Below are 26087 nucleotides of genomic sequence, written 5' to 3'. Positions count from 1 at the left end.
TGGGTGGAGGAGAGGGTGTTGAATAAAAAATCATCCTCGACTTGTTCTGAGTGGAGGTCTACGTTGTGGAATTGTGCTGCTCTAGCCACCACCTGAGAATATGCTGTGCTGTCTTCTGGTGGTGATGGCTTTGTAGGATATCTCTCTGGACTGTTATCTGACACTGGGGCGTCATATAAGTTCCAAGCGTCTTGATCCTGGTCACCTTGGCTCATGGTGGTGTGAGCCAGGGAATGTGACGGAGTTTGTGCTGGTGAGAAGTTAATTACAGGTGGAGGAGAGGGAGGCGGCGTCACCTTTTTCACCGTCTTCTGTTGAGGTGCTTGATCTTGAAATTCTAGTCTCCTCTTTCTTCTAACAGTTCCCCCTTGCTGTATGAAAATTCGCTTTTGCGTATGGTCCACTTCGGTGGATTGCAGCTCTTCCTCAAACCTATGCTTTCGCAATTGAGAGGACAGCGATTGCTCCTCTGTATAGGAGCCTGAAACTGGGTCGGTTGCGGGTTGTTTCGGCACCGAAACCCTGACTGTATCTTTTTTCGGCTCCGAGGTGACTTTTTTCTTCTTTGGAGTCGAAACCTCTCGGCATCGATCTTCGTCGGTGCCGCTGTCTCGGCGTCGAGCCGTGTCTACACCGCTATCTCGGTGTCGATGTTTTTCACCAGCACTTCTCCAGCACTTTCTCGATCCCGAGAAGGTTGCGTGCCGGTGTCTCGACCGGAGTCGGACGATCTCGGCACTGTTTGGGCCTTTTTCGGTACCAATGGTTGGTAACCGGATTTATGGGTCGAGCCATGGCCTGGTGGCAGTGGCGTCCCCTGGGCCTTGTCACTTTTCCTATGGGTTGTTTTCGACGTCCTACTTACAGTTCTTTGATCGTCGAATTCTTCGGAGTCCGATTCGTGGATCGAAAAGGTTTCTTCTTCCTCTTGAGCCTCGAACTCTCGGTGGGCTGTCGGCGCGGACGCCATCTGAAGTCTTCTGCTTCGACGGTCACGGAGTGTTTTTCGGGACCGGAACGCACGACAGGCCTCGCAGGTTTCTTCACTGTGCTCAGGTGACAGGCACAGGTTACAGACCAAGTGTTGGTCTGTATACGGGTATTTGCTGTGGCATTTGGGACAGAAACGGAACGGGGTCCGTTCCATCGGCGTTGTTCTACACACGGTCGGGCCGACCAGGCCCCGACGGGGGATCGAAAACTACCCCGAAGGGCACCGGAGCGCTTCGATCTTCGATGCAGTGTTGAATCTAACTACGCCGATCCCGAACGCAACAATACCGACGAAAATCTTCTGAATTTAGCTAACTTTCCGTTCCGAAACTCGGAGCGACAGGAACACGTCCGAACCCGATGGCGGAAAGAAAACAATCAAAGATGGAGTCGACATCCATGCGCAATGGAGGCAAAAGGAGGAGTCAATCGGTCCAGTGACTCGAAAGACTTCTTCGAAGAAAAACAACTTGTAACACTCCGACCCAACACCAGATGGCGAGCTATGCAGAACATGTGTATCTACAGCGACAGATGCCATCGAACTTAGATAATTCTAATGCTCTATTTTGTGGTAGTGTGGTCGAGCAGTAGGCTTATCAGAGGGTAGTGTTAAGCATTTGTTGTACCCACACAGGCAATAAATGAGGAACACACACTCAGACAATTCCAGGCCAATAGGTTTTTATATAGAAACATATCTTTTCTTAGTTCATTTCAAGAACCACAGGTTGATGATTTACAGTAAACACTTTAAATGCAAGGTACTTCACTTAGATACTTTAGGAACTTTGAATAAAAGCAATATCATATACAGTCTTTGTAAAAATGGCAATAAGCTATTTTCAAAGTGGACACAGTGTAAAAATCAACAGTTCTTGGGGGAGGGAAGTAAAGGTTAGTTTGTGAGGTAAGTAAGACACTTACAAGTCACAGTTCCTGGGCATAGGCAGTCCGCCGTTGGGGGTTCAAGGCAACCAGCAGCTCAAGGCTCAGCTCAGGGCCTGTCAGGTGCAGAGGTCAAAGAGGTGCAAAACACATAGGCACCTATGGATAACAGGGGTGATCCGGTTCCAGTCTGCCAGCAGGTAAGTATCCGTGTCCTCGGGGGGGGGGGGCAGACCAGGGAGGTTTTGTAGAGCACTGGGTGGGAGTGGGGTCACAAGTAGGCACACAAAACACACCCTCAGCGGCACAGGGGCGGCCGGGTGCAGTGTGGAAAGCAGGCGTCTGGTTTCAGACAGGAATCAATGGAGGGCTAAGCAGAGGGTCGCCTGGCGGTCACGCCTGCGCTGAGGTTCGGATCCTTCAGGTCCTGGGGGCTGCAAGTGCAGTGCTGGTTCCAGGCATCCGGTCCCTTCTCACTGGCAGTCGCGGTCAGGGGGAGCCTCTGGATTTTCTCTGCAGGCATCGCTGTGGGAGCTCAGGGGGGGTCGTCTCAGGCTACTCACGGGCTCGCAGTCACCGGAGAGTCCTCCCTGAGTTTTCTGCAGGTTGAGCTGGGGGCGTTGGGTGCAGAGTGTGAAGTCTCACGCTTCCGGCGGGAAATGTGAAGTATTTCAAAGTTGCTTCTTTGGTGCAAAGAAGTTGATGGGGTTGAGCAGAGCCACTGCTCACGGGAGTTTCTTGGTCCTTTAGTCCAGGGCAGTCCTCTGAGGCTTCAGAAGTCGCTGTACCCTGTTGGATGCGTCGCTGGTTGCAGGTTTTCGAAGTTGGAGACAGGCCGGTAGGGCTGGGGCCAAAGCAGTTGTTGTCTTCCGTCTTCTCTGCAGGCTTGTAGGTCAGCAGTCCTTGTTTCTTCAGGTTGCAGGAGTCTAGTTTCCTAGGTTCTGGGGTGCCCCTAAATACTGAATTTAGGGGGGTGTTTAGGTCTGGGAGGGCAGTAGCCAATGGCTACTGTCCTTGAGGGTGGCTACACCCTTTGTGCCTCCTCCCTGTGGAGAGGGGGGCACATCCCTAATCCTATTGGGGGAATCCTCCAAACTCAAGATGGAGGATTTCTCAAGGCAGGTGTCACCTCAGCTCAGGACACCTTAGGGGCTGTCCTGACTGGTGGGTGACTCCTCCTTGTTTTTCTCTCTATCTCCTCCAGCCTTGCCGCCAAAAGTGAGGGCAGTGGCCGGAGGGGCGGGCAGCTCCACTAGTTGGGATGCCCTGGGGCGCTGTAACAAAAGGGGTGAGCCTTTGAGGCTCACCGCCAGGTGTTACAGTTCCTGCAGGGGGAGGTGAGAAGCACCTCCACCCAGTACAGGCTTTGTTCCTGGCCACAGGGTGGCCAGCAACATGTCTGGTGTGTGGCAGGCTGGCAGAAACTGGTCAGCCTACACTAGAAGTCGGATTCGTATTCAGGGGGCATCTCTAAGATGCCCTCTGGGTGTATGTTACAATCAATTGCACACTGGCATCAGTGTGCATTTATTGTGCTGAGAAGTTTGATACCAAACTTCCCAGTTTTCAGTGTAGCATTTTATGGAACTGGGGAGTTTGTGTTTGACAAACTCCCAGACCATATACTCTTATGGCTACCCTGCACTTACAATGTCTAAGGTTTTGCTTAGACACTGTAGGGGCATAGTGCTCTTGCTTAGTGCCAACAAACATTCACAAACGCACAGTTGCAGCTCTTCTCGGCTCTCTGGCACACAACGCCCAGAAACAAAAGTCGTTCATATCCACCCAGTCTTCGGGAAGCAAAGCATCCAGCTGGTAAATAACTGCTGAGCAAAACAGAGATCCACTCACTCTAGAGCAGGAGACTATTGTGAAACGTGGTTCCTGCAGCACTGAGATCGCGTCCCACATTAAGCACCACACACCCTCTTACCAAATCTCCAGACTTTGTCTTCTTTGTTTCTCCATCCTCATCTTCTTCCTCCACGTCCATATCCTCGTCGTCTTCCTCGGATGGAGCATATTTATTCTGAAGTGAAGACAAGAGCAAAGATTATACAGACTAGAAGTACTAGAGCATCTCACAATAGCATACCTGGCTGTAACTCCCAACTCCAACTGGTGTGAGATCATTAGCAAGCTGTTACAGCCCAGAATTGAAGTGCCCATCCTCCTTGTGTGCCTAAAACCTGGTTGTGGTCCTTCCTCTCCCTCACTGCGACACCTGCCCACGCACCCATTCACCTTGCTGTTCTAACACGTGGTCCTTTCTCCTAGCCACCGTGACACCTGCCCACGCACCCATTCTCCTTGCTGTTCTAACATGTGGTCCTTTCTCCTACCCACCGTGATACCTGCCCACGCTTTCATTCACCTTGCTGTTCTAACACGTGGTCCTTTCTCCTAGCCACCGTGATACCTTCCCACGCTTCCATTCACCTTGCTGTTCTAACACGTGGTCCTTTCTCCTAGCCATTGTGACACCTGGCCATGCACCATACACCTCGCTGTTCTAATACCAGGTCCCTCCTCCTCACCACGAGGTCATGCACCCATTGACTTCTCTGTCCTAACACCTGGTCGTGGACCCTCCTCCTAGCCACTGTGACACTGGTCATGCACCCATTTGCCTCCCCTTAATGAACACCCGATGATGTACCAATTTGCCTGGCCACCCTAACACCTATTCATGCTCCCTTTTGTCTCATCAGCCTAACACCGGGTCATGAACCCTTCATCTCACCCGACTGAAGTCTGGTCATGCACTATCTTTCTCGTTGACCCTACTCCTAGTAAGGCAACGCCTGCCTCATCACCTTAACGACCAGTCAGGTCGAGCACCCTCTAACTCATCAGGCTATGGTCTGGTCATGAAATCTGTCTCACTGAACTGCAGTTGGGGCGTGCACCTTCTGTCTCATCTGGCTATGGTCAGGTACAGCGGCATAAATTGGTCAGTAAGTTTGGGGATGGAGGGGGTGAGCTTCAAAGTTCTCAACGATCATACTGGCACAATGTTAAAACATAAGACAAGCAGAGTGTACAAGAGGGGCTTAAGGGGCAGTGGAAAGTGAGAGGAATGCAGATTGGTAGGATTATTAAGTGAGAAAATAGAGAGAGGGAAAGTGTGCACATGCGTTTTTGTCTCCATGTGTGTAAAAATTCTGGTGAAATCCAACAGACACCTCACTATACCTGACTAAAAGCACACGTACCAATTTATCACAAAATACATTTATTGGGAGGTGTAACATCCCAAAAGACCCCCCTGAAGCTACACCCCTAGTCAGGTTGTGTACCTGCCTCATCGGGCTACGGTCAGGCTCTGCACCCTCTGCCTCACAGGACTACGGTTGGAAGTTGCACCCTCTGTCTCAGTAGGCTATGGTCAGAACATGCACACTCTGCCTCATGGGGTTGTGGTCAGGTCATGCACCCTTTGCCTCGTGGGGATACAGTTGGGATGTGCAACCTCTGCCTTGCTGAGTTCTGGTATAGACGTGTACCCCCTTGTCTCTTCCGCCTATGGTCAGGCCGTACACTGTGTGCCTCATGCAGCTACGGTCGGAACGTGCACCCTCTGCCTCATGGGACTACAGTCAGGACACGCACCTTTCTGCCTCATGAGGCTGTGGTCCGGATGTGCACCCTCTGCCTCATGAGGCTGTGGTTCAGATGTGCACCCTCTGCCTCATGCGGCTACGGTCTGGCTGAGCACCCTTCTGCATCATGGGACTACGGTCAGGTCATGCACTCTGCATCGTCAGGCTAGTAAGGTCGCACACCCTCCGACTCATGGGACTAAGGTCAACTCATGCACCCTCTGCCTCATCCAGCTACAGGTTAGGCTGTGCACCCTCTGCCTCATTGGGCTACGGTCAGGCCGTACACTGTGTCCCTCATACGGCTATGGACGGAACGTACACCCTCTGCCTCATGAGGCTGTGGTCCAGAGGTGTACTCTCTGCTTCATTCGGCTCCGGTCAGGTCGTGCACCCATTTGCCTCATGAGGCTGTGGACCAGATGAGCACCCTCGACTCATGCGGCTACGGTCAGGTCATGCACCCTCTGCCTCATGGAACTACGGTCAAGTCATGCACCCTCTGCCTCATCCAGCTACGGTTAGGTTGTGCACCCTCTGCCTCGCTGGGCTAGTCAGGCTTTACAGTGTGTGCCTCATGCGGCTATGGATGGAACGTACACCCTATGCCTCATGAGGCTGTGGTCCAGAGGTGTATACTCTGCCTCATGGGGCTGCGGTCAGGTCGTGCACCCGTTTGCCTCATGAGGCTTTGGTCCGGACGAGCACCCTCTACCTCATGGGGCTATGGTAAGCTTGTGCACCTTCTGCCTCATGGGGCTATGGTCAGGTAGAGCACCTTTCTGCCTCATGAAGCTGTGGTCTGGACACAAACCCCCTGCCTCATTGGGCTATGGTCAGGCCATGCACCCTCTGCCTCATAGGGCTACTGTCAGGCTGTGCACCTTCTGCCTCATCAGGTTACGTACGGGATGTGCACACTTTTCCTCCCTGGGCTACGGTCAGGCCATGCACCCTCTGCAACACAAAAGAATGATGGATGGAGTGTTAAAACATTTCAAACACTCACCACCAGTCACAGATCTGGGTTTAATACATTGTTCTTTTGCTCGCCATACCACCCCAGTTTGGACCCAGCCAACCCAAATCAGTCTTGACTAGGCTCCCCATGGGCTGGGTCCAAACTGGGGTGTTGTGGTGAGCAAAATAACAATGGATTAAACACAGATCTGTGACTGGGGTGAGTGTTTGAAAAGTTTCAACACTCCGTCCATCATTTTATTTTGTTTTGCGATGTTGCTTTGTGCTCCCTAAGTGGCAGGGGTATGCCCAGATGTGGGTCCCTTGCTCGCTGCGCCACTGGATTCAAGCTAGCCTGGCTGATGAAGGGTGATACCCAGAAACCAGTCCCAGGTTGCCTGCTTCCTGTCCAGGGTGGACATGGTCTGGCAGTTCGGGCTGGACTGTTCCCGTAGGAAGTTGGCTCTGTATATACTATTTCAAAGTAATAAATAGCATGCACAGAGTCCAAGGGTTTCCCCTTAGAGGTAAGATAGTGGAAAAAATAGATAATTCTAATGCTCTATTTTGTGGTAGTGTGGTCGAGCAGTAGGCTTATCAGAGGGCAGTGTTAAGCATTTGTTGTTCACACACAGGCAATAAATGAGGAACACACACTCAGACAATTCCAGGCCAATAGGTTTTTATATAGAAAAATATATTTTCCTAGTTTATTTTAAGAACCACAGGTTCAATATTTGACAGTAAGCACATAAAATGTAAGGTACTCCACACAGGTAAGTTAGGAACTTTGAATTAAAGCAATATCATATACAGTCTTTGTAAAAAAAAATTAACAAAAAAAAAAAAAAAGGCAATAAGCTATTTTAAAAGTACTCTGTGCAAAAATCAACAGTTCCTGGGGGAGGTAAGTATTGGTTGGATTGTGAGGTAAGTAAAACACTTACAAGTCTCCGTTCCTGGGCATAGGCAGCCCACCGTTGGGGGTTCAAGGCAACCCCAAAGTTACCACACTAGCAGCTTGGGGCCGGTCAGGTGCAGAGGTCATATAGATGCCCAAAACACAGACGCCCATGGAGAACAGGGGTGCTCCGGTTCCAGTCTGCCAGCAGGTAAGTACCTGCGTCCTCGGGGGCAGACCAGGGGGATTTTGTAGAGCACTGGTAGGGTTGGGGGGGGGGGGGGGGGGGGGGACACAAGCAGGCACACAAAACACACCCTCAACGGCACAGGGGCTGCAGGGTGCAATGTGCAAAGCAGGCGTCTGGTTTTAGAGAGGAAACAATGGAGGGACCAGGGGGTCACTAGCGGTGGAAGAAGGCACGGGGGCTTCTCAGGCCAGCCACCACCTGGGCTAAGCAGAGGGTCACGTGGGGGACACTCTTGCACTGAAATTCGGTTCCTTCTGGTCCTGGGGGCTGCGGGTGCAGTGCTTGTTCCAGGCATCAGGTTCCTTGTTACAGGCAGTCGCAGTCAGGGGGAGCCTCTGGAGTCTCCCTGCAGGCATCGCTGTGGGTGTCCAGGGGCGTCGTCTTGAGCTACTCACAGGGTCGCAGTTGCTGGGGAGTCCTCCCTGTGGTGTTTGTTCTCTGGATCTCGAGCCGGGGGTGTCGGGTGCGGAGTGTGAAGTCTCACGCTTCCGGCGGGAAGAGTGAGTTCTTTGGACTTTGCTTCTTTGTTGCAAAGATGTAGCTGTTGTTGAGCAGAGCTGCTGCTTACCGGAGTTTTTTGGTCTTGGGGGTCAGGGTAGTCCTCTGAGGCTTCATAGGTAGCTGGTCCCTGTTGGATGTGTCGCTGGTTGCAGGTATTAGACTCCTGAGACAGGCCGGTAGGGTTGGGGCCAAAGCAGCTGTCGTCGTTCGTCGTCTCTGCAGGCTTGTAGGTCAGCAGTCCTTCTTTGTAGTTCAGGATGCAGGAATCTGATTTCCTGGGTTCTGGGGTGCCCATAAATACTAAATTTAGGGGTGTGTTTAGGTCTGGGAGGGCAGTAGCCAATGGCTACTGTCCTGGAGGGTGGCTACACCCTCTTTCTGCCTCCTCCCTGTGGGGAGGGGGGCACATCCCTAATCCTATTGGGGGAATCCTCCAAAACTAAGATGGAGGATTTCTCAAGGCAGGGGTCACCTCAGCTCAGGACACCTTAGGGGCTGTCCTGACTGGTGGGTGACGACTCCTTGTTTTTCTCCATATCTCTTCCAGCCTTGCTGTCAAGTGAGGGCAGTGGCCGGTGGGGCGGGCATCTCCACTTGCTGGGATGCCCTGGGGCGAGGTGTAACAAAAGGGGTGAGTCTTTGAGGCTCACCGCCAGGTGTTACAGTTCCTGCAGGGGGAGGTGAGAAGCACCTCTACCCAGTACAGGCTTTGTTCCTGGCCACAGAGTGACAAAGGCACTCTCCCCATGTGGCCAGCAACTTGTCTGGGTTGTGGCAGGCTGGCAGGAACTGGTCAGCCTAACACCAGTAGTCGGATTGGTATTCAGGGCGCATCTCTAAGATGCCCTCTTGGTGTATGTTACAATAAATTGCACACTGGCATCAGTGTGCATTTATTGTGCTGAGAAGATTGGTACCAAACTTCCCAGATATCAGTGTAGCCATTATGGAATTATGGAGTTAGTGTTTGACAAACTCCCAGACCATATACTCTTATGGCTACCCTGCACTTACGTCTAAGGTTTTGCTTAGACACTGTAGGGGCATAGTGCTCATGCACATATACCCTCACCTGTGGTACAGTGCACCCGGTCTTAGGTCTGTGAGGCCTGCTAGAGGGGTGACTTACCTATGCCACAGGCAGTGTGAGGTTGGCATGGCCCTCTGAGGGGACTGCCATGTCGACTTAGTCATTTTCTCCCCACCAGCACACACAAGCTGGCAAGCAGTGTCTCTGTGCTGAGTGAGGGGTCCCCAGGGTGGCATAAGACATCCTGCAGCCCTTAGAGACCTTCCCTAGCATCAGGGCCCTTGGTACCAGGGGTACTAGTTACAAGGGACTTACCTGAGTGCCAGGGTTGTGCCAATTGTGGAAACAAAGATACAGTTTAGGGAAAGAACACTGGTGCTGGGGCCTGGTTAGCAGAGTCCCAGCACACTTTCAATCAAAACTTAGCATCAGCAAAGGCAAAAAGTCAGGGGGTAACCATGCCAAGGAGCCATTTCCTTACAGTTCCCATGGGGAACAGGGTCAAGACTGATTTGCAAATGTTGTTTCATGCACCCTCTGCTTCACCACCTTTAAGCCTGGTCATTCATCTGCTCTCACTGGTTCACACCAGGCCATACCACATCTACCCTTCCAGTTAAACTCCTGGTTAAACAGCACCTTCTCCAACACAGGCCAGATGAACTCTGAAGTAACCGGCCTGGACCCCGAACTCACTGCTGGGGGACCCACACAAACAATGATCATGTCAATCAAAGGGGCTTTATTTAGTAAGTCAGGGAAACTGCATTTATGCCATTTGTGATTTTTGATTTTTCTCTTACACTGCAGGGAGCATAAATAGGTCTACTCATGAGGTGAAACCTTTGCTTAGACTGTGTTGCCATGACCAAATAATGAGCACTATCATAAAATGTGCTGCATTACGCTACATAATTTGACTTTTGTTGCTGCATAATTTAGTAAACACGGCCTTATAATTTGGTTGTGAGGGTCTGTGACCGACAGCTGCTTCCTGCAGTCACAGCACAGTTTGAAGCAGTTTTTGGAGAGGCTACATGGTTCACTAGCAAACATTTCTGGATCATCAGAAGAACAATAGAGCTCCATGCAGGAAGGCACAGAAAGTAAGGAACTGAGGTAAGCTTTGCTCCGTCAATTTGAAGGCAGTACATTGCAAATGTGGAGCACTACATACGACCTCTTGGCACAAACGAGCACTGCTGGAAAACTTTTTGAATCTAGTTTGTCACCTATAGGCTATAAAAAATAAGGAATCTGGCGTTAGAAGTACCCATCTGAAGAAGCTGAAGTGCATAGAAGCCAGCCTGCCCCATGCAAAAGGGAAGGAACCTCCCAATGCAGCAGGAGGTGCGACTGTCAAGAGAGCACAAGAAGCAGTTGGACCCCAGTGGTGTACAGGTCCACCAGAAGAAGGAAGGTTGTAGGCAGTGGTCTGCGTGCCCTAAGGAGCATGGGCACTGGACCTGCATCCGCACTGTCTGCCAGGACAGCAGCTCCTGCCTGAACGCAGGCCGTGCCTTCAGCCAGTGCATACTCTCCCAGAAGCAGGAGCAAAGGGAGGCTTCACCAGCCACAGGAAAATGACTCTGATATTTGTGCTGTGATGAAACTGTGCTAAAAGGGAACTTTAGTTAACTGAGCTCTCTCTACCGAACTAACTGGTAATTTGCACCGAGTCTTCGTACCTGTTCTTTTGCAACACATAACCCAAGCGGGATGAGGCTCATGGTTGCATGTCAAAGACATGCTCCACTAGTCAGCGGAGAAGTGGTTGAGGGCTACAAGCCTGAAGTTTCTGATTTGGAAGGCCTGCAATCTTTTTAAAATGAGCCATTCAGGGTCAAGAAGGAATGTCTCAATTAAAGAATTAATCGCCACTGAGGGATACTTTGCACCAATAGAAGTCAAAGTCGAAACACATTTGAGACTGAGGTAGATGGGAATTGTACTGTGCATGGCCCCTGATAACAAGGTTTGCTGGGACAGAGCTCTTTCCCTAAAACTGTTGTGATGCATTGGCACAGTTGGATACACCTTTAGCAACCACTATAAGGCCCTTGTAAAAGGGTACTTGGGTACCCAGGGCATAGGGTACTAAGGGTAAGACGCTGAGGGCGTCAGCACTGATTGTTCCACCCTCTAGGGCAGGGGTCTCCAAACTTTTTAATGCCGTGACGCCCCCCCTACCCCCCTGTTGAAAAATGGACAAGTCAGCACAAAAAGTGCACCATCAGCAGCACGGGGCGGCAGGGTGCAGTGTGCAGACAAGCGTCGGGTTTGCAATAGGTTTCAATGGGAGACCAAGGGGTCTCTTCAGCGATGCAGGCAGGCAAAGGGGTGGGTGGGGGGGGCTCCTCGGGGTAGCCACCACCTGGGCAAGGGAGAGGGCCATCTGGGGGTCGCTCCTGCACTGGAGGTCGGATCCTTCAGGTCCTGGGGGCTGCGGATGCAGAGTCTTTACCAGGTATCAGGTCTTTGAAGCAGGCAGTCGCGGTCAGGTGGAGCTTTGGGATTCCCTCTGCAGGCGTCGCTGTGGGGGCTCAGGGGGGTCAACTCTGGCTACTCACGGTCTCGCAGTCACCGGGGAGTCCTCCCTGTGGTGTTTGTTCTCCACAAGTCGAGCCGGGGGCGTCGGATGCAGAGTACAAAGTCTCACGCTTCCGGCGGGAAACGTGTGTTGTTTCAAAGTTGCTTCTTTGTTGCAAAGTTGCAGTCTTTGTGGAACAGTGCCGCTGTCCTCTGGAGTTCTTGGTCCTTCTAGATGCAGGGTAGTCCTCTGAGGCTTCAGAGGTTGCTGGACCCTGGGGACGCGTCGCTGGAGCAGTGTCTTTTGAAGTGGGGAGACAGGCCGGTAGAGCTGTGGCCAAAGCAGTTGGTGTCTCCGTCTTCTCTGAAGGTTTTTCAGCTTAGCAGTCCTCTTCTTCTTAGGTTGCAGGAATCTGAGTTCCTAGGTTCTGTGGAGACCTTAAATACTAAATTTAAGGGCGTGTTTAGGTCTGGGGGGTTAGTAGCCAATGGCTACTAGCCTGAGGGTGGGTACACCCTCTTTGTGCCTCCTCCCTGAGGGGAGGGGGGCCCATCCCTAATCCTCAGCACACTTTCAAATCAAAACTTAGCATCAGCAAAGGCAAAAAGTCAGGGGGTAACCATGCCAAGGAGGCATTTCTTTACATACCCCCTGACTTTTTGCCTTTGCTGATGCCAAGTTATGATTTGAAAGTTTGCTGAGGCCTGCTAACCAGGCCCAGGCACCAGTGTTCTTTCTCTAACCTGTACTTTTGTTTCCACAATTGGCACACCCTGGCACCCAGGTAAGTCCCTTGTGACTGGTACCCCCTGGTACCAAGGGTCCTGATGCCAGGGAAGGTCTCTAGGGGCTGCAGCATGTCTTATGCCACCCTGGGGACCCCTCACTCAGCACAGACCCACTGCTTGCCAGCTTCTAAGAACCCGACGCCTGGTAGGGACACTGCACCCGTAGCCCCCAGGACCTGAAGGATCCGAACTCCAGTGCAGGAGTGACCCCCAGGAGGCCCCCCCCCTTGCCTGCATCGCTGAAGAGACCCCTTGGTCTCCCATTGTTTGCACACGGCACTCGGCCGCCCCCGTGCTGCTGAGGGTGTACTTTCTGTGTGGACTTGTGTCCCCCCCCGGTGCCCTACAAAACCCCCCTGGTCTGCCCTCCGAAGACACGGGTACTTACCTGCTGGCAGACTGGAACTGGGGCACCCCCTTCTCCATTGAAGCCTATGCGTTTTGGGCACCACTTTGACCTCTGCACCAGACCGGCCCTGAGCTGCTGGTGTCGTAACTTTGGGGTTGCTCTGAACCCCCAACGGTGGGCTACCTTGGACCCAAACTTGAACCCCGTAGGTGGTTTACTTACCTGCAAAAACTAACAAACTCTTACCCCCCCCCCCAGGAACTGTTGAAAATTGCACTGTCTAGTTTTAAAATAGCTATATGTGATTTATGTGAAAACTGTATATGCTATTTTGCTAATTCAAAGTTCCTAAAGTACCTACCTGCAATACCTTTCATTTGAGCTATTTCATGTAAATCTTGAACCCGTGGTTCTTAAAGGAAAATGTCACTTACCCAGTGTACATCTGTTCGTGGCATTAGTCGCTGCAGATTCACATGCTATGCATAGTCCGCCGTCTGGTGTTGGGCTCGGAGTGTTACAAGTTGTTTTTCTTCGAAGAAGTCTTTTCGAGTCACGAGACCGAGGGACTCCTCCTACTTTAGTTCCATTGCGCATGGGCGTCGACTCCATCTTAGATTGTTTTCCCCGCAGAGGGTGAGGTAGGAGTTGTGTATGCTAATAATTGTGCCCATGCAATGGAATAAATACATATGTACAAAATGAAGGTTTAATGTAATATATTTACAAATGTTTAAGATCTACTTCTAAACGGCTACAGGCTCCCGGGGAGGCGGGTGGGCGCATGTGAATCTGCAGCGACTAATGCCACGAACAGATGTACACTGGGTAAGTGACATTTTCCGTACGGTGGCATGTGTAGCTGCAGATACACATGCTGTGCATAGACTAGTAAGCAGTTATCTCCCCAAAAGCGGTGGTTCAGCCTGTAGGAGTGGAAGTAGTTTGAAATAAAGTTCTTAGTACAGCTTGACCTACTGTGGCTTGTTGTGCAGATAACACATCTACACAGTAGTGCTTAGTAAATGTATGAGGCGTAGACCATGTTGCTGCCTTACATATTTCGTTCATTGGAATATTTCCTAGAAAGGCCATGGTAGCACCTTTCTTTCTGGTTGAGTGTGCCTTTGGTGTTATAGGCAGCTCTCTCTTTGCTTTAAGATAGCAGGTTTGGATGCACCTAACTATCCATCTAGCAATACCTTGTTTTGAAATTGGATTTCCTGTATGAGGTTTTTGAAAGGCAATAAATAGTTGTTTTGTCTTCCTAATTAGTTTTGTTCTGTCAATGTAGTACATTAGTGCTCTTTTGATGTCTAATGTATGTAGTGCTCTTTCAGCTATGGAATCTGGCTGTGGGAAGAACACTGGTAATTCTACTGTTTGATTTAAGTGGAATGGTGAGATAACCTTTGGTAAGAATTTTGGATTTGTTCTTAGAACTACCTTATTCTTGTGTATTTGAATAAATGGTTCTTGTATGGTAAACGCCTGAATTTCACTTACTCTTCTTAGAGATGTGATGGCAACGAGAAATGCAACTTTCCACGTTAAGTATTGCATTTCACAAGAATGCATGGGTTCGAAAGGTGGACCCATGAGCCTTGTTAGGACAATGTTGAGGTTCCATGAAGGAACAGGTGGTGTCCTTGGTGGTATAATTCTCTTTAGGCCTTCCATAAACGCTTTAATGACAGGTATTCTAAATAGGGAAGTTGAATGAGTAATCTGCAGGTAAGCAGATATTGCTGCGAGATGTATCTTTATGGAAGAGAAAGCTAGATTTGATTTTTGCAAATGTAGTAAATATCCTACTACATCTTTTGGAGATGCATGCAATGGTTGAATTTGATTATTAGGACAGTAACAAACAAATCTTTTCCATTTACTTGCATAGCAGTGTCTAGTGGAAGGTTTTCTAGCTTGTTTTATGACCTCCATACACTCTTGAGTGAGGCCTAAGTGTCCAAATTCTAGGATTTCAGGAGCCAAATTGCTAGATTCAGCGATGCTGGGTTTGGATGCCTGATCTGTTGTTTGGGTTGTGTTAACAGATCTGGTCTGTTGGGTAGTTTGACATGAGGTACTACTGACAGGTCTAGTAGTGTCGTATACAAAGGTTGTCTTGCCCAGGTTGGTGCTATTAGTATGAGTTTGAGTTTGTTTTGACTCAATCTGTTTACTAGATATGGAAGGAGAGGGAGAGGGGGAAAAGCGTACGCAAATATCCCTGACCAATTCATCCATAGAGCATTGCCTTGGGATTGCCGGTGTGGGTACCTGGATGCGAAGTTTTGGCATTTTGCGTTTTCTTTTGTTGCAAATAGGTCTATTTGAGGTGTTCCCCAAATTTGAAAGTAAGTGTCCAGTATTTGGGGGTGAATTTCCCATTCGTGGACTTGTTGGTGATCCCGAGAGAGATTGTCTGCTAGCTGGTTCTGGATCCATGGAATAAATTGTGCTATTAGGCGAATGTGGTTGTGAGTTGCCCAATGCCATATTTTTTGCGTTAAGAGACACAACTGTGTCGAGTGTGTCCCCCCCTGTTTGTTTAAATAATACATTGTCGTCATGTTGTCTGTTTTGACAAGAATGTATTTGTGGGTTATCATGGGTTGGAATGCTTTTAACACTAGAAATACTGCTAACAGTTCTAGGTGATTTATGTGAAACTTTCTTTGATGTATGTCCCATTGTCCTTGAATGCTGTGTTGATTGAGGTGTTCTCCCCACCCTGTCATGGAAGCATCCGTTGTTATAACGTATGTTGGCATTGGGTCTTGGAAGGGCCGCCCTTTGTTTAAATTTGTACTGTTCCACCATAGAAGCGAGATGTATGTTTGGCGGTCTATCAACACCAGATCTAGAAGTTGACCCTGTGCATGTGACCATTGTGATGCTAGGCACTGTTGTAAGGGCCGCATGTGTAATCTTGCGTTTGGGACAATGGCTATGCATGAGGACATCATGCCTAGGAGTTTTAATACCATCTTTGCATGTATCTTTTGTGTTGGATACATGGCCTGTATCACCTTGTGAAATGTTTGAACCCTTTGTGGACTTGGAGTGGCTATCCCTTTTGTTGTGTTGATTGTCGCTCCTAGGTATTGCTGTGTTTGACACGGCAAAAGGTATGACTTTGCATAGTTGATGGAGAAACCCAGCTTGTAAAGGGTTTGTATAACATAATTTGTGTGATGTGAACACTTTGTTAGCGTGTTGGTCTTGATTAACCAGTCGTCTAAGTAAGGGAACACGTGTATTTGCTGCCTCCTGATATGTGCAGCTACTACTGCTAGACATTTTGTAAAGACTATTGGCGCAGTTGTTATTCCGAATGGCAACACTTTGAATTGGTAATGTATTCCTTTGAATACGAACCTTAGGTATTTCCTGTGCGAGGAATGTATCGGTATATAGAAATACGCATCTTTTAGATCTAATGTTGTCATGTAGTCTTGCTGTTTCAGCAGTGGGATTACGTCTTGTAATGTGACCATGTGAAAGTGGTCTGATTTGATGTAGGTATTTAGTGTTCTGAGATCTAGTATTGGTCTTAGAGTTTTGTCCTTTTTTGGTATCAGAAAGTACAGTGAGTAAACTCCTGTGTTTTTTTGTGGACCTGGTACTAATTCTATTGCGTCTTTTTGCAGTAATGCTTGAACTTCTAGTCCTAGAAGGTCTATATGCTGTTTTGACATATTGTGTGTTTTCGGTGGGACGTTTGGAGGGAGTTGGAGAAATTCTATGCAATAACCATGTTGGATAATTGCTAAGACCCAAGTGTCTGTTGTTATTTCCTCCCAAGATTTGTAGAACTGGCTTAGTCTTCCCCCCACTGGTGTTGTGTGAAGGGGTTGTGTGACTTGCGAGTCACTGTTTATTTTGAGGGGTTTTGGGACCTTGAAATTTTCCCCGGTTTCTTGGGAATTGGCCCCCTCTGTATTGTCCCCGAAAGCCTCCCCTTTGATATTGTCCCTGGTCTTGTTTGTGAGGTGCTGGCTTCTGTGGGTTGACCTCGAAACCCTCCCCTAAAAGTTGTTTTTCGAAATGTGCCAAATGTGCCTCTGCCCTGCGGGGAGTAGAGTGCGCCCATGGCTTTGGCTGTGTCGGTGTCCTTTTTTAATTTTTCAATTGCAGTGTCCACCTCCGGCCCAAACAATTGCTGTTCATTAAACGGCATATTGAGCACAGCCTGTTGTATTTCAGGTTTGAACCCAGATGTGCGCAGCCATGCGTGCCTCCTTATGGTGACTGCAGTATTTATTGTTCTTGCAGCTGTATCCGCTGCATCCATGGCAGATCGTATCTGGTTGTTGGAGATACTTTGCCCCTCTTCCACCACCTGTTGTGCTCGTTTTTGGAACTCTTTGGGGAGATGTTCGATGAAATGTTGCATCTCATCCCAATGAGCCCTGTCGTATCTCGCCAGGAGTGCTTGCGAGTTGGCGATGCGCCACTGATTTGCCGCTTGTGCTGCAACCCTTTTTCCTGCTGCATCAAATTTGCGGCTCTCCTTGTCCGGAGGTGGTGCATCGCCTGATGTATGCGAGTTGGCTCTCTTACGAGCTGCCCCCACAACTACAGAATCCGGTGTCAGTTGTGATGTAATAAAAGCAGGGTCTGTGGGCGGTGCCTTGTATTTTTTCTCCACCCTTGGAGTTATGGCTCTGCTTTTAACTGGCTCCTGAAATATCCGTTTGGCGTGTCTTAGCATTCCTGGGAGCATGGGAAGGCTTTGATAATGGCTATGGGTGGAGGACAGGGTGTTAAAGAGGAAGTCATCCTCAATAGGCTCCGAAAGTAGCGACACATTATGGAATTCTGCCGCCCTAGCTACCACCTGTGCATACGATGTACTGTCCTCAGGTGGTGACGGTTTAGTTGGGTACGACTCTGGGCTATTGTCCGATACCGGGGCGTCGTAGAGATCCCATGCATCCGGGTCATCCTGGCTCATTGTGGTATGAGCTGGGGAGTGTGTTAATGGTGGAGTTTGTGCCAGTGATGCATGAGTTGATGGTGGTGGTGAGGGTGGTGGAGTGACCTTTTTTACCACTTTTGCTTGTGGTGGTTTGTCTCCTTGCTGGAAGTCAAGTTTCCTCTTCCTCTTGATTGGGGGAAGAGTGCTGATCTTCCCTGTATCCTTCTGAATAAAGATCCGCTTTTGCGTGTGATCTGGCTCCAATGTTTGTAATTCCTCCTCAAATCTATGTTTTTTTTGTTGAGAGGACATTCCTTGTTCCTCTGAGTAGGAACCAGTTTTCGGTTCGGTTGCCGGGTGATTTGGCACCGAAACCGTGTCTTTCGTTTTTCTCAGCTCCGAAAAGATCTTTTTCCGTTTCGGTGTCGTGCCGTCTCGGTGCCGACCACCTTCGGTGCCGCTGAGTTGAGCAACTTCGGTGCTGCTGTCTCGGTGTCGACCCTTTTCTGCACCACTCTCTCGGGCCCGAGATTGCTGCGTGCCTGTGTCTCGACCCGAGTCGGACGACTTCGACACGAGCTCGCCCTTTTTCGGTGCCGATCGATGGTCACATACTTTCCGGGTTAAGCCATGTCCTGTTGGCGGTGGCATTCCCTGGGCTTTGTCAGTCTTTTCAAGTGATTTTTGTTTCGACGTCTTACTCACGGTTGGTTGATCTTCAACGTCGAATTCTTCGGAATCCGACTCGTGGATGGAGAAAGTTTCTTCTTCCTCCTCCTCGAACCGTTGTTGTCCTGTCGGCGTGGACGCCATCTGCAACCTTCTGGCTCTTCGGTCTCTGAGCGTTTTTCCTCGACCAAAACGCACGACAGGCTTCGCACGTATCCTCCTTGTGCTCGGGGGACAGGCACAAGTTACAGACCAAATGTTGATCCGTATACGGATACTTATTGTGGCATTTAGGACAGAATCGGAACGGGGTCCGTTCCATCAGTCTCTATGTTGCACGCGGTCGGGCCGACCAGGCCCCGACGGGGGATCGAAATTACCCCGAAGGGTCACCGGAGCTCTTCAACGTTCGGTGTCGATTTGTCCTAACTATCCCGATACCAAACGAAACAATACCGACGAATTTCTCCGAGATTCTGACTAATTTTCCGACCCGAAACACGGAGCGAAAAGGAACACGTCCGAACCCGATGGCGGAAAAAAAACAATCTAAGATGGAGTCGACGCCGATGCGCAATGGAACCAAAGTAGGAGGAGTCCCTCGGTCTCGTGACTCGAAAAGACTTCTTCGAAGAAAAACAACTTGTAACACTCCGAGCCCAACACCAGACGGCGGACTATGCACAGCATGTGTATCTGCAGCTACACATGCCACCGAACACCCAGCTTGTAAAGGGTTTGTATAACATAATTTGTGTGATGTGAACACTTTGTTAGCGTGTTGGTCTTGATTAACCAGTCGTTTAAGTAAGGGAACACGTGTATTTGCTGCCTTCTGATATGTGCAGCTACTACTGCTAGGCATTTTGTAAAGACTCTTGGCGCAGTTGTTATTCCGAATGGCAACACTTTGAATTGGTAATGTATTCCCTTGAATACGAACCTTAAGTATTTCCTGTGCGAAGGATGTATCGGTATATGGAAATACGCATCTTTTAGATCTAATGCTGTCATGTAGTCTTGCTGTTTGAGCAGTGGGATTACGTCTTGTAATGTGACCATGTGAAAGTGGTCTGATTTGATGTAGGTGTTTAGTGTTCTGAGATCTAGTATTGGTCTTAGAGTTTTGTCCTTTTTTGGTATTAGAAAGTACAGTGAGTAAACTCCTGTGTTCTTTTGTGGACTTGGTACTAATTCTATTGCGTCTTTTTGCAGTAATGCTTGAACTTCTAGTCCTAGAAGGTCTATATGCTGTTTTGACATAGTGTGTGTTTTCGGTGGGACGTTTTGAGGGAGTTGGAGAAATTCTATGCAATAACCATGTTGGATAATTGCTAAGACCCAAGTGTCTGTTATTTCCTCCCAAGATTTGTAGAACTGGCTTAGTCTTCCCCCCACTGGTGTTGTGTGAAGGGGTTGTGTGACTTGTGAGTCACTGTTTATTTTGAGGGGTTTTGGGACCTTGACATTTTCCCCGGTTTCTTGGGAATTGGCCCCCTCTGTATTGTCCCCGAAAACCTCCCCTTTGATATTGTCCCTGGTAGGTAGGTGGTCTTGTTTGTGAGGTGCTGGTTTCTGTGGGTTGACCTCGAAACCCTCCCCTAAAAGTTGTTTTACGAAATGAGCCTCTGCCCTGCGGGGAGTAGAGTGCGCCCATGGCTTTGGCTGTATCGGTGTCCTTTTTTAATTTTTCAATTGCAGTGTCCACCTCCGGCCCAAACAATTGCTGTTCATTAAACGGCATATTGAGCACAGCCTGTTGTATTTCAGGTTTGAACCCAGATGTGCGCAGCCATGCGTGCCTCCTTATGGTGACTGCAGTATTTATTGCTCTTGCAGCTGTATCCGCTGCATCCATGGAAGACCGTATCTGATTGTTCGAGATACTTTGTCCCTCTTTCACCACCTGTTGCGCTCGTTTTTGTAACTCTTTGGGGAGATGTTCGATGAAATGTTGCATCTCATCCCAATGAGCCCTGTCGTATCTCGCCAGGAGTGCTTGCGAGTTGGCGATGCGCCACTGATTTGCCGCTTGTGCTGCAACCCTTTTTCCTGCTGCATCAAATTTGCGGCTCTCCTTGTCTGGAGGTGGTGCGTCGCCTGATGTATGCGAGTTGGCTCTCTTACGAGCTGCCCCCACAACTACTGAGTCTGGTGTCAGTTGTGATGTAATAAAAACAGGGTCTGTGGGCGGTGCCTTGTATTTTTTCTCCACCCTTGGAGTTATGGCTCTGCTTTTAACTGGCTCCTGAAATATCTGTTTCGAGTGCCTTAGCATTCCTGGGAGCATGGGAAGGGTTTGATAATGGCTATGGGTGGAGGACAGGGTGTTAAAGAGGAAGTCATCCTCAATAGGCTCCGAATGTAGCGATACATTATGGAATTCGGCTGCCCTAGCTACCACCTGTGCATATGATGTACTGTCTGTAGGAAGTTGGCTCTGTATGTGCTATTTCAAAGTAAGGAATAGCATGCACAGAGTCCAAGGGTTCCCCTTAGAGGTAAAATAGTGGTAAAAATAGATAATACTAATGCTCTATTTTGTGGTAGTGTGGTCGAGCAGTAGGCTTATCCAAGGAGTAGTGTTAAGCATTTGTTGCACATACACAAGACAATAAATGAGGTACACACACTCAGAGACAAATCCAGCCAATAGGTTTTTATATAGAAAAATATCTTTTCTTAGTTTATTTTAAGAACCACAGGTTCAAATTCTACATGTAATATCTCATTCGAAAGGTATTGCAGGTAAGTACTTTAGGAACTTCAAATCATCAAAATTGCATGTATACTTTTCAAGTTATTGACAAATAGCTGTTTTAAAAGTGGACACTTAGTGCAATTTTCACAGTTCCTGGGGGAGGTAAGTTTTTGTTAGTTTTACCAGGTAAGTAGGACACTTACAGGGTTCAGTTCTTGGTCCAAGGTAGCCCACCGTTGGGGGTTCAGAGCAACCCCAAAGTCACCACACCAGCAGCTCAGGGCCGGTCAGGTGCAGAGTTCAAAGTGGTGCCCAAAACACATAGGCTAGAATGGAGAGAAGGGGGTGCCCCGGTTCCGGTCTGCTTGCAGGTAAGTACCCGCGTCTTCGGAGGGCAGACCAGAGGGGTTTTGTAGGGCACCGGGGGGGACACAAGCCCACACAGAAATCTCACCCTCAGCAGCACGGGGGCGGCCGGGTGCAGTGTAGAAACAAGCGTCGGGTTCGCAATGTTAGTCTATGAGAGATCTCGGGATCTCTTCAGCGCTGCAGGCAGGCAAGGGGGGGATTCCTCGGGGAAACCTCCACTTGGGCAAGGGAGAGGGACTCCTGGGGGTCACTTCTCCAGTGAAAGTCCGGTCCTTCAGGTCCTGGGGGCTGCGGGTGCAGGGTCTCTCCCAGGCGTCGGGACTTTAGGTTCAAAGAGTCGCGGTCAGGGGAAGCCTCGGGATTCCCTCTGCAGGCGGCGCTGTGGGGGCTCAGGGGGGACAGGTTTTGGTACTCACAGTATCAGAGTAGTCCTGGGGTCCCTCCTGAGGTGTCGGTTCTCCACCAGCCGAGTCGGGGTCGCCGGGTGCAGTGTTGCAAGTCTCACGCTTCTTGCGGGGAGCTTGCAGGGTTCTTTAAAGCTGCTGGAAACAAAGTTGCAGCTTTTCTTGGAGCAGGTCCGCTGTCCTCGGGAGTTTCTTGTCTTTTCGAAGCAGGGGCAGTCCTCAGAGGATGTCGAGGTCGCTGGTCCCTTTGGAAGGCGTCGCTGGAGCAGGATCTTTGGAAGGCAGGAGACAGGCCGGTGAGTTTCTGGGGCCAAGGCAGTTGTCGTCTTCTGGTCTTCCGCTGCAGGGGTTTTCAGCTGGGCAGTCCTTCTTCTTGTAGTTGCAGGAATCTAATTTTCTAGGGTTCAGGGTAGCCCTTAAATACTAAATTTAAGGGCGTGTTTTAGGTCTGGGGGGTTAGTAGCCAATGGCTACTAGCCCTGAGGGTGGGTACACCCTCTTTGTGCCTCCTCCCAAGGGGAGGGGGTCACAATCCTAACCCTATTGGGGGAATCCTCCATCTGCAAGATGGAGGATTTCTAAAAGTTAGAGTCACTTCAGCTCAGGACACCTTAGGGGCTGTCCTGACTGGTCAGTGACTCCTCCTTGTTTTTCTCATTATCTTCTCCGGCCTTGCCGCCAAAAGTGGGGCCTGGCCGGAGGGGGCGGGCAACTCCACTAGCTGGAGTGTCCTGCTGGGTTGGCACAAAGGAGGTGAGCCTTTGAGGCTCACCGCCAGGTGTGACAATTCCTGCCTGGGGGAGGTGTTAGCATCTCCACCCAGTGCAGGCTTTGTTACTGGCCTCAGAGTGACAAAGGCACTCTCCCCATGGGGCCAGCAACATGTCTCGGTTTGTGGCAGGCTGCTAAAACTAGTCAGCCTACACAGATAGTCGGTTAAGTTTCAGGGGGCACCTCTAAGGTGCCCTCTGTGGTGTATTTTACAATAAAATGTACACTGGCATCAGTGTGCATTTATTGTGCTGAGAAGTTTGATACCAAACTTCCCAGTTTTCAGTGTAGCCTTTATGGTGCTGTGGAGTTCGTGTTTGACAGACTCCCAGACCATATACTCTTATGGCTACCCTGCACTTACAATGTCTAAGGTTTTGCTTAGACACTGTAGGGGCACAGTGCTCATGCACTGGTACCCTCACCTATGGTATAGTGCACCCTGCCTTAGGGCTGTAAGGCCTGCTAGAGGGGTGTCTTACCTATACTGCATAGGCAGTGAGAGGCTGGCATGGCACCCTGAGGGGAGTGCCATGTCGACTTACTCATTTTGTTCTCACCAGCACACACAGGCTTGTAAGCAGTGTGTCTGTGCTGAGTGAGGGGTCTCTAGGGTGGCATAATACATGCTACAGCCCTTAGAGACCTTCCTTGGCATCAGGGCCCTTGGTACTAGAAGTACCAGTTACAAGGGACTTATCTGAATGCCAGGGTGTGCCAATTGTGGATACAATGGTACATTTTAGGTGAAAGAACACTGGTGCTGGGGCCTGGTTAGCAGGGTCCCAGCACACTTCTCAGTCAAGTCAGCATCAGTATCAGGCAAAAAGTGGGGGGTAACTGCAACAGGGAGCCATTTCTTTACACAAGCCCCCCCCAGCCCACAGGCCAGGAGACTCAGCCAACGCTGGAAGAGTCTTCCTAGTCTGTCAGGCGAGGAAGAGTAGAGGAAATGGCTGGTTTGTTGCAGGGCCTACTCTGCCTTACATCCTCCTGTTCAGGTCATTCCCTCTGGGGAACTGGCCCACTTCCACAGTGATAGGACCTAGTCTGAACTGCCTCTTGTCTGTGCTTTTTATGTCTTCACCCATTCTCTCTATTTTGAGGTCAGAGGTATCCACCTCTGCTAATCTTATCTTAGCCAGGGTCACCCCTAGCTTACCCAAAGAGGTTACCCAGAGCTGGAGTAACCCCACCATGACCAACAGGGTCAGGGGGCCTAACTTGTTATTTGGCATGGGGTCAGACCACCAGGCCAAGGATAGTGCAGCCATAAAGGCTAACACCCAGCAGAGGCCACTGACAGCTGTCAGTGCCCAGAACCACACCTTTAGCTCTTCACCTACAAGGGAAGGGGCTAAGTTACAGGCTTCTTTGGGTTCAGGGTGCCTGTCTGCTGTATTAGAGTGGGGGGTCACCACATCTTGTAGTAAACACCCTTCTTCCACTCTTTCTTCTGTTAGCTGAGGAGCCACCCACTCAGGCTTAACAGTTGCCTGACTAGCCAGGACTTCTTGTGGGTCAGGTTGGACTTTATCAGAGCCATTTTTGGAGTTCTCCCCTACTGGAGCAGAATCTCCTTGGCTTGCTGGAACCTTGGCTAAAGGTTGTCCACCTTTCCTACTCTGTTTCCTTTTCTTTTTCTTCTGGGGCCTACTTGCATTTACTGCAGAGGCAGGACTTCCAGAATCCTTGGGAGAGGACTGGCACTGGACCAGTTCCTCTCTTGGGCTCTGACTAACCTCTGGGTAGTCATTTCCAAGGAGACAATCAAGGGGGAGGTCTGTACTGACTACTACCCTTCTCCAGCTAAGAGTGCCACCCACTTCTATGGGCACTAAAGCCACAGGCCTCTTAGTGACCCTGTCTAGGCTAACTCTTACCCTGGCAGTCTCACCTGGGATGTACTGGTTTGAGAGCACCAGCCTGTCATGCACAATAGTGTGACTGGCACAAGTGTCTCTCAGGGCAGTGGTTGGGATTCCATTCACCAGTAGGTGGTGGAAGTGTCTACTTCCCTCTGGAATCTCCAACTCACCTGTTGGGCCCTGTTTCCAGTTGAAGGCTATGAAGACCTCCTCATCTGAGGAGTCATCTCCCATGGCTACACTGGTTACCCCTGGAATCTTGTTCTGGGGTTTGTTTTTGGGACAAGAAGTGTCCTTGGTGTGGTGCCCAGACTGTTTACAGTTGTGGCACCATGCCTTAGTGGCATCCCAGTTCTTACCCTGGTACCCACCTTTGTTTTGGGTTGTGTCTTGGGGCCCACCCACCTGTTCTGGTTTTTGGGGGCCTACAGAGGACTCTTTTTCTTTGTTTCTAGTGTCACCCACTTTCTCCTGGGGAGTTTTTGTAACCCCTTTCTTTTGGTCACCCCCAGTGGAAGTTTTGGTTACCCTAGTCTTGACCCAGTGGTCTGCCTTCTTTCCCAATTCTTGGGGAGAAATTGGACCTAGGTCTACCAGATACTGATGCAACTTTTCATTGAAGCAGTTACTTAAAATGTGTTCTTTCATAAACAAATTATAAAGCCCAACATAGTCACACACTTCATTTCCAGTTAACCAACCATCTAGTGTTTTTACTGAGTAGTCTACAAAATCAACCCAGGTCTGGCTCGAGGATTTTTGAGCCCCCCTGAATCTAATTCTATACTCCTCAGTGGAGAATCCAAAGCCCTCAATCAGGGTACCCTTCATGAGGTCATAAGATTCTGCATCTTTTCCAGAGAGTGTGAGGAGTCTATCCCTACACTTTCCAGTGAACATTTCCCAAAGGAGAGCACCCCAGTGAGATCTGTTTACTTTTCTGGTTACACAAGCCCTCTCAAAAGCTGTGAACCATTTGGTGATGTCATCACCATCTTCATATTTTGTTACAATCCCTTTGGGGATTTTTAGGATGTCAGGAGAATCTCTGACCGTATTTAAGTTGCTGCCACCATTGATGGGACCTAGGCCCATCTCTTTTCTTTCCCTTTCTATGGCTAGGAGCTGCTTTTCCAAAGCCAATCTTTTGGCCATCCTGGCTAACTGGATGTCCTCTTCACTGGGGTTATCCTCAGTGATTTCAGAGGTGTTGGTCTCTCCTGTGAGGGAACCAGCATCTCTGACTATTATTTTTGGAGTCAGGGTTTGAGGGACCCTGTTCTCCCTAGATAGGACTGGTAGGGGGGAATTGTCCTCCAAGTCACTATCCTCTTCCTCTGAGTTGCCACCCTCAGAGGGGTTGGCCTTTTCAAACTCTGCCAAAAGCTCCTGGAGCTGTATTTTGGTAGGTTTGGGGCCCATTGTTATTTTCTTTAGTTTACAGAGTGACCTTAGCTCTCTCATCTGTAGATGGAGGTAAGGTGTGGTGTCGAGTTCCACCACATTCACATCTGTGCTAGACATTTTGCTTCTAAAAGTTGGAATACTTTTTAAGAATCTATAACTGGTTCTAGAATCTAATTCAA

General features: G+C 49.5%; 1 protein-coding gene across 3 annotated transcripts in view; it reads right to left on the bottom strand.

Annotated features, from left to right (window-relative positions):
- ABCF1 (ATP binding cassette subfamily F member 1) overlaps positions 1 to 26087 on the bottom strand; it is a 484546-nt gene that overhangs the window by 356791 nt on the left and 101668 nt on the right. For all 3 annotated transcript variants that reach the window (XM_069241960.1, XM_069241963.1, XM_069241962.1), the window contains one exon: positions 3818 to 3913. In XM_069241960.1, the coding sequence (XP_069098061.1) occupies positions 3818 to 3913 (96 nt within the window). The remainder of the gene's footprint in view (positions 1 to 3817; positions 3914 to 26087) is intronic.

Source organism: Pleurodeles waltl, chromosome 6, assembly GCF_031143425.1.
Source record: "Pleurodeles waltl isolate 20211129_DDA chromosome 6, aPleWal1.hap1.20221129, whole genome shotgun sequence".
Classification (NCBI taxonomy): Eukaryota; Metazoa; Chordata; class Amphibia; order Caudata; family Salamandridae; genus Pleurodeles; species Pleurodeles waltl.
Note: the sequence above shows the minus strand (reverse complement) of the source record. Positions and strands in the feature narration are given on the sequence as shown.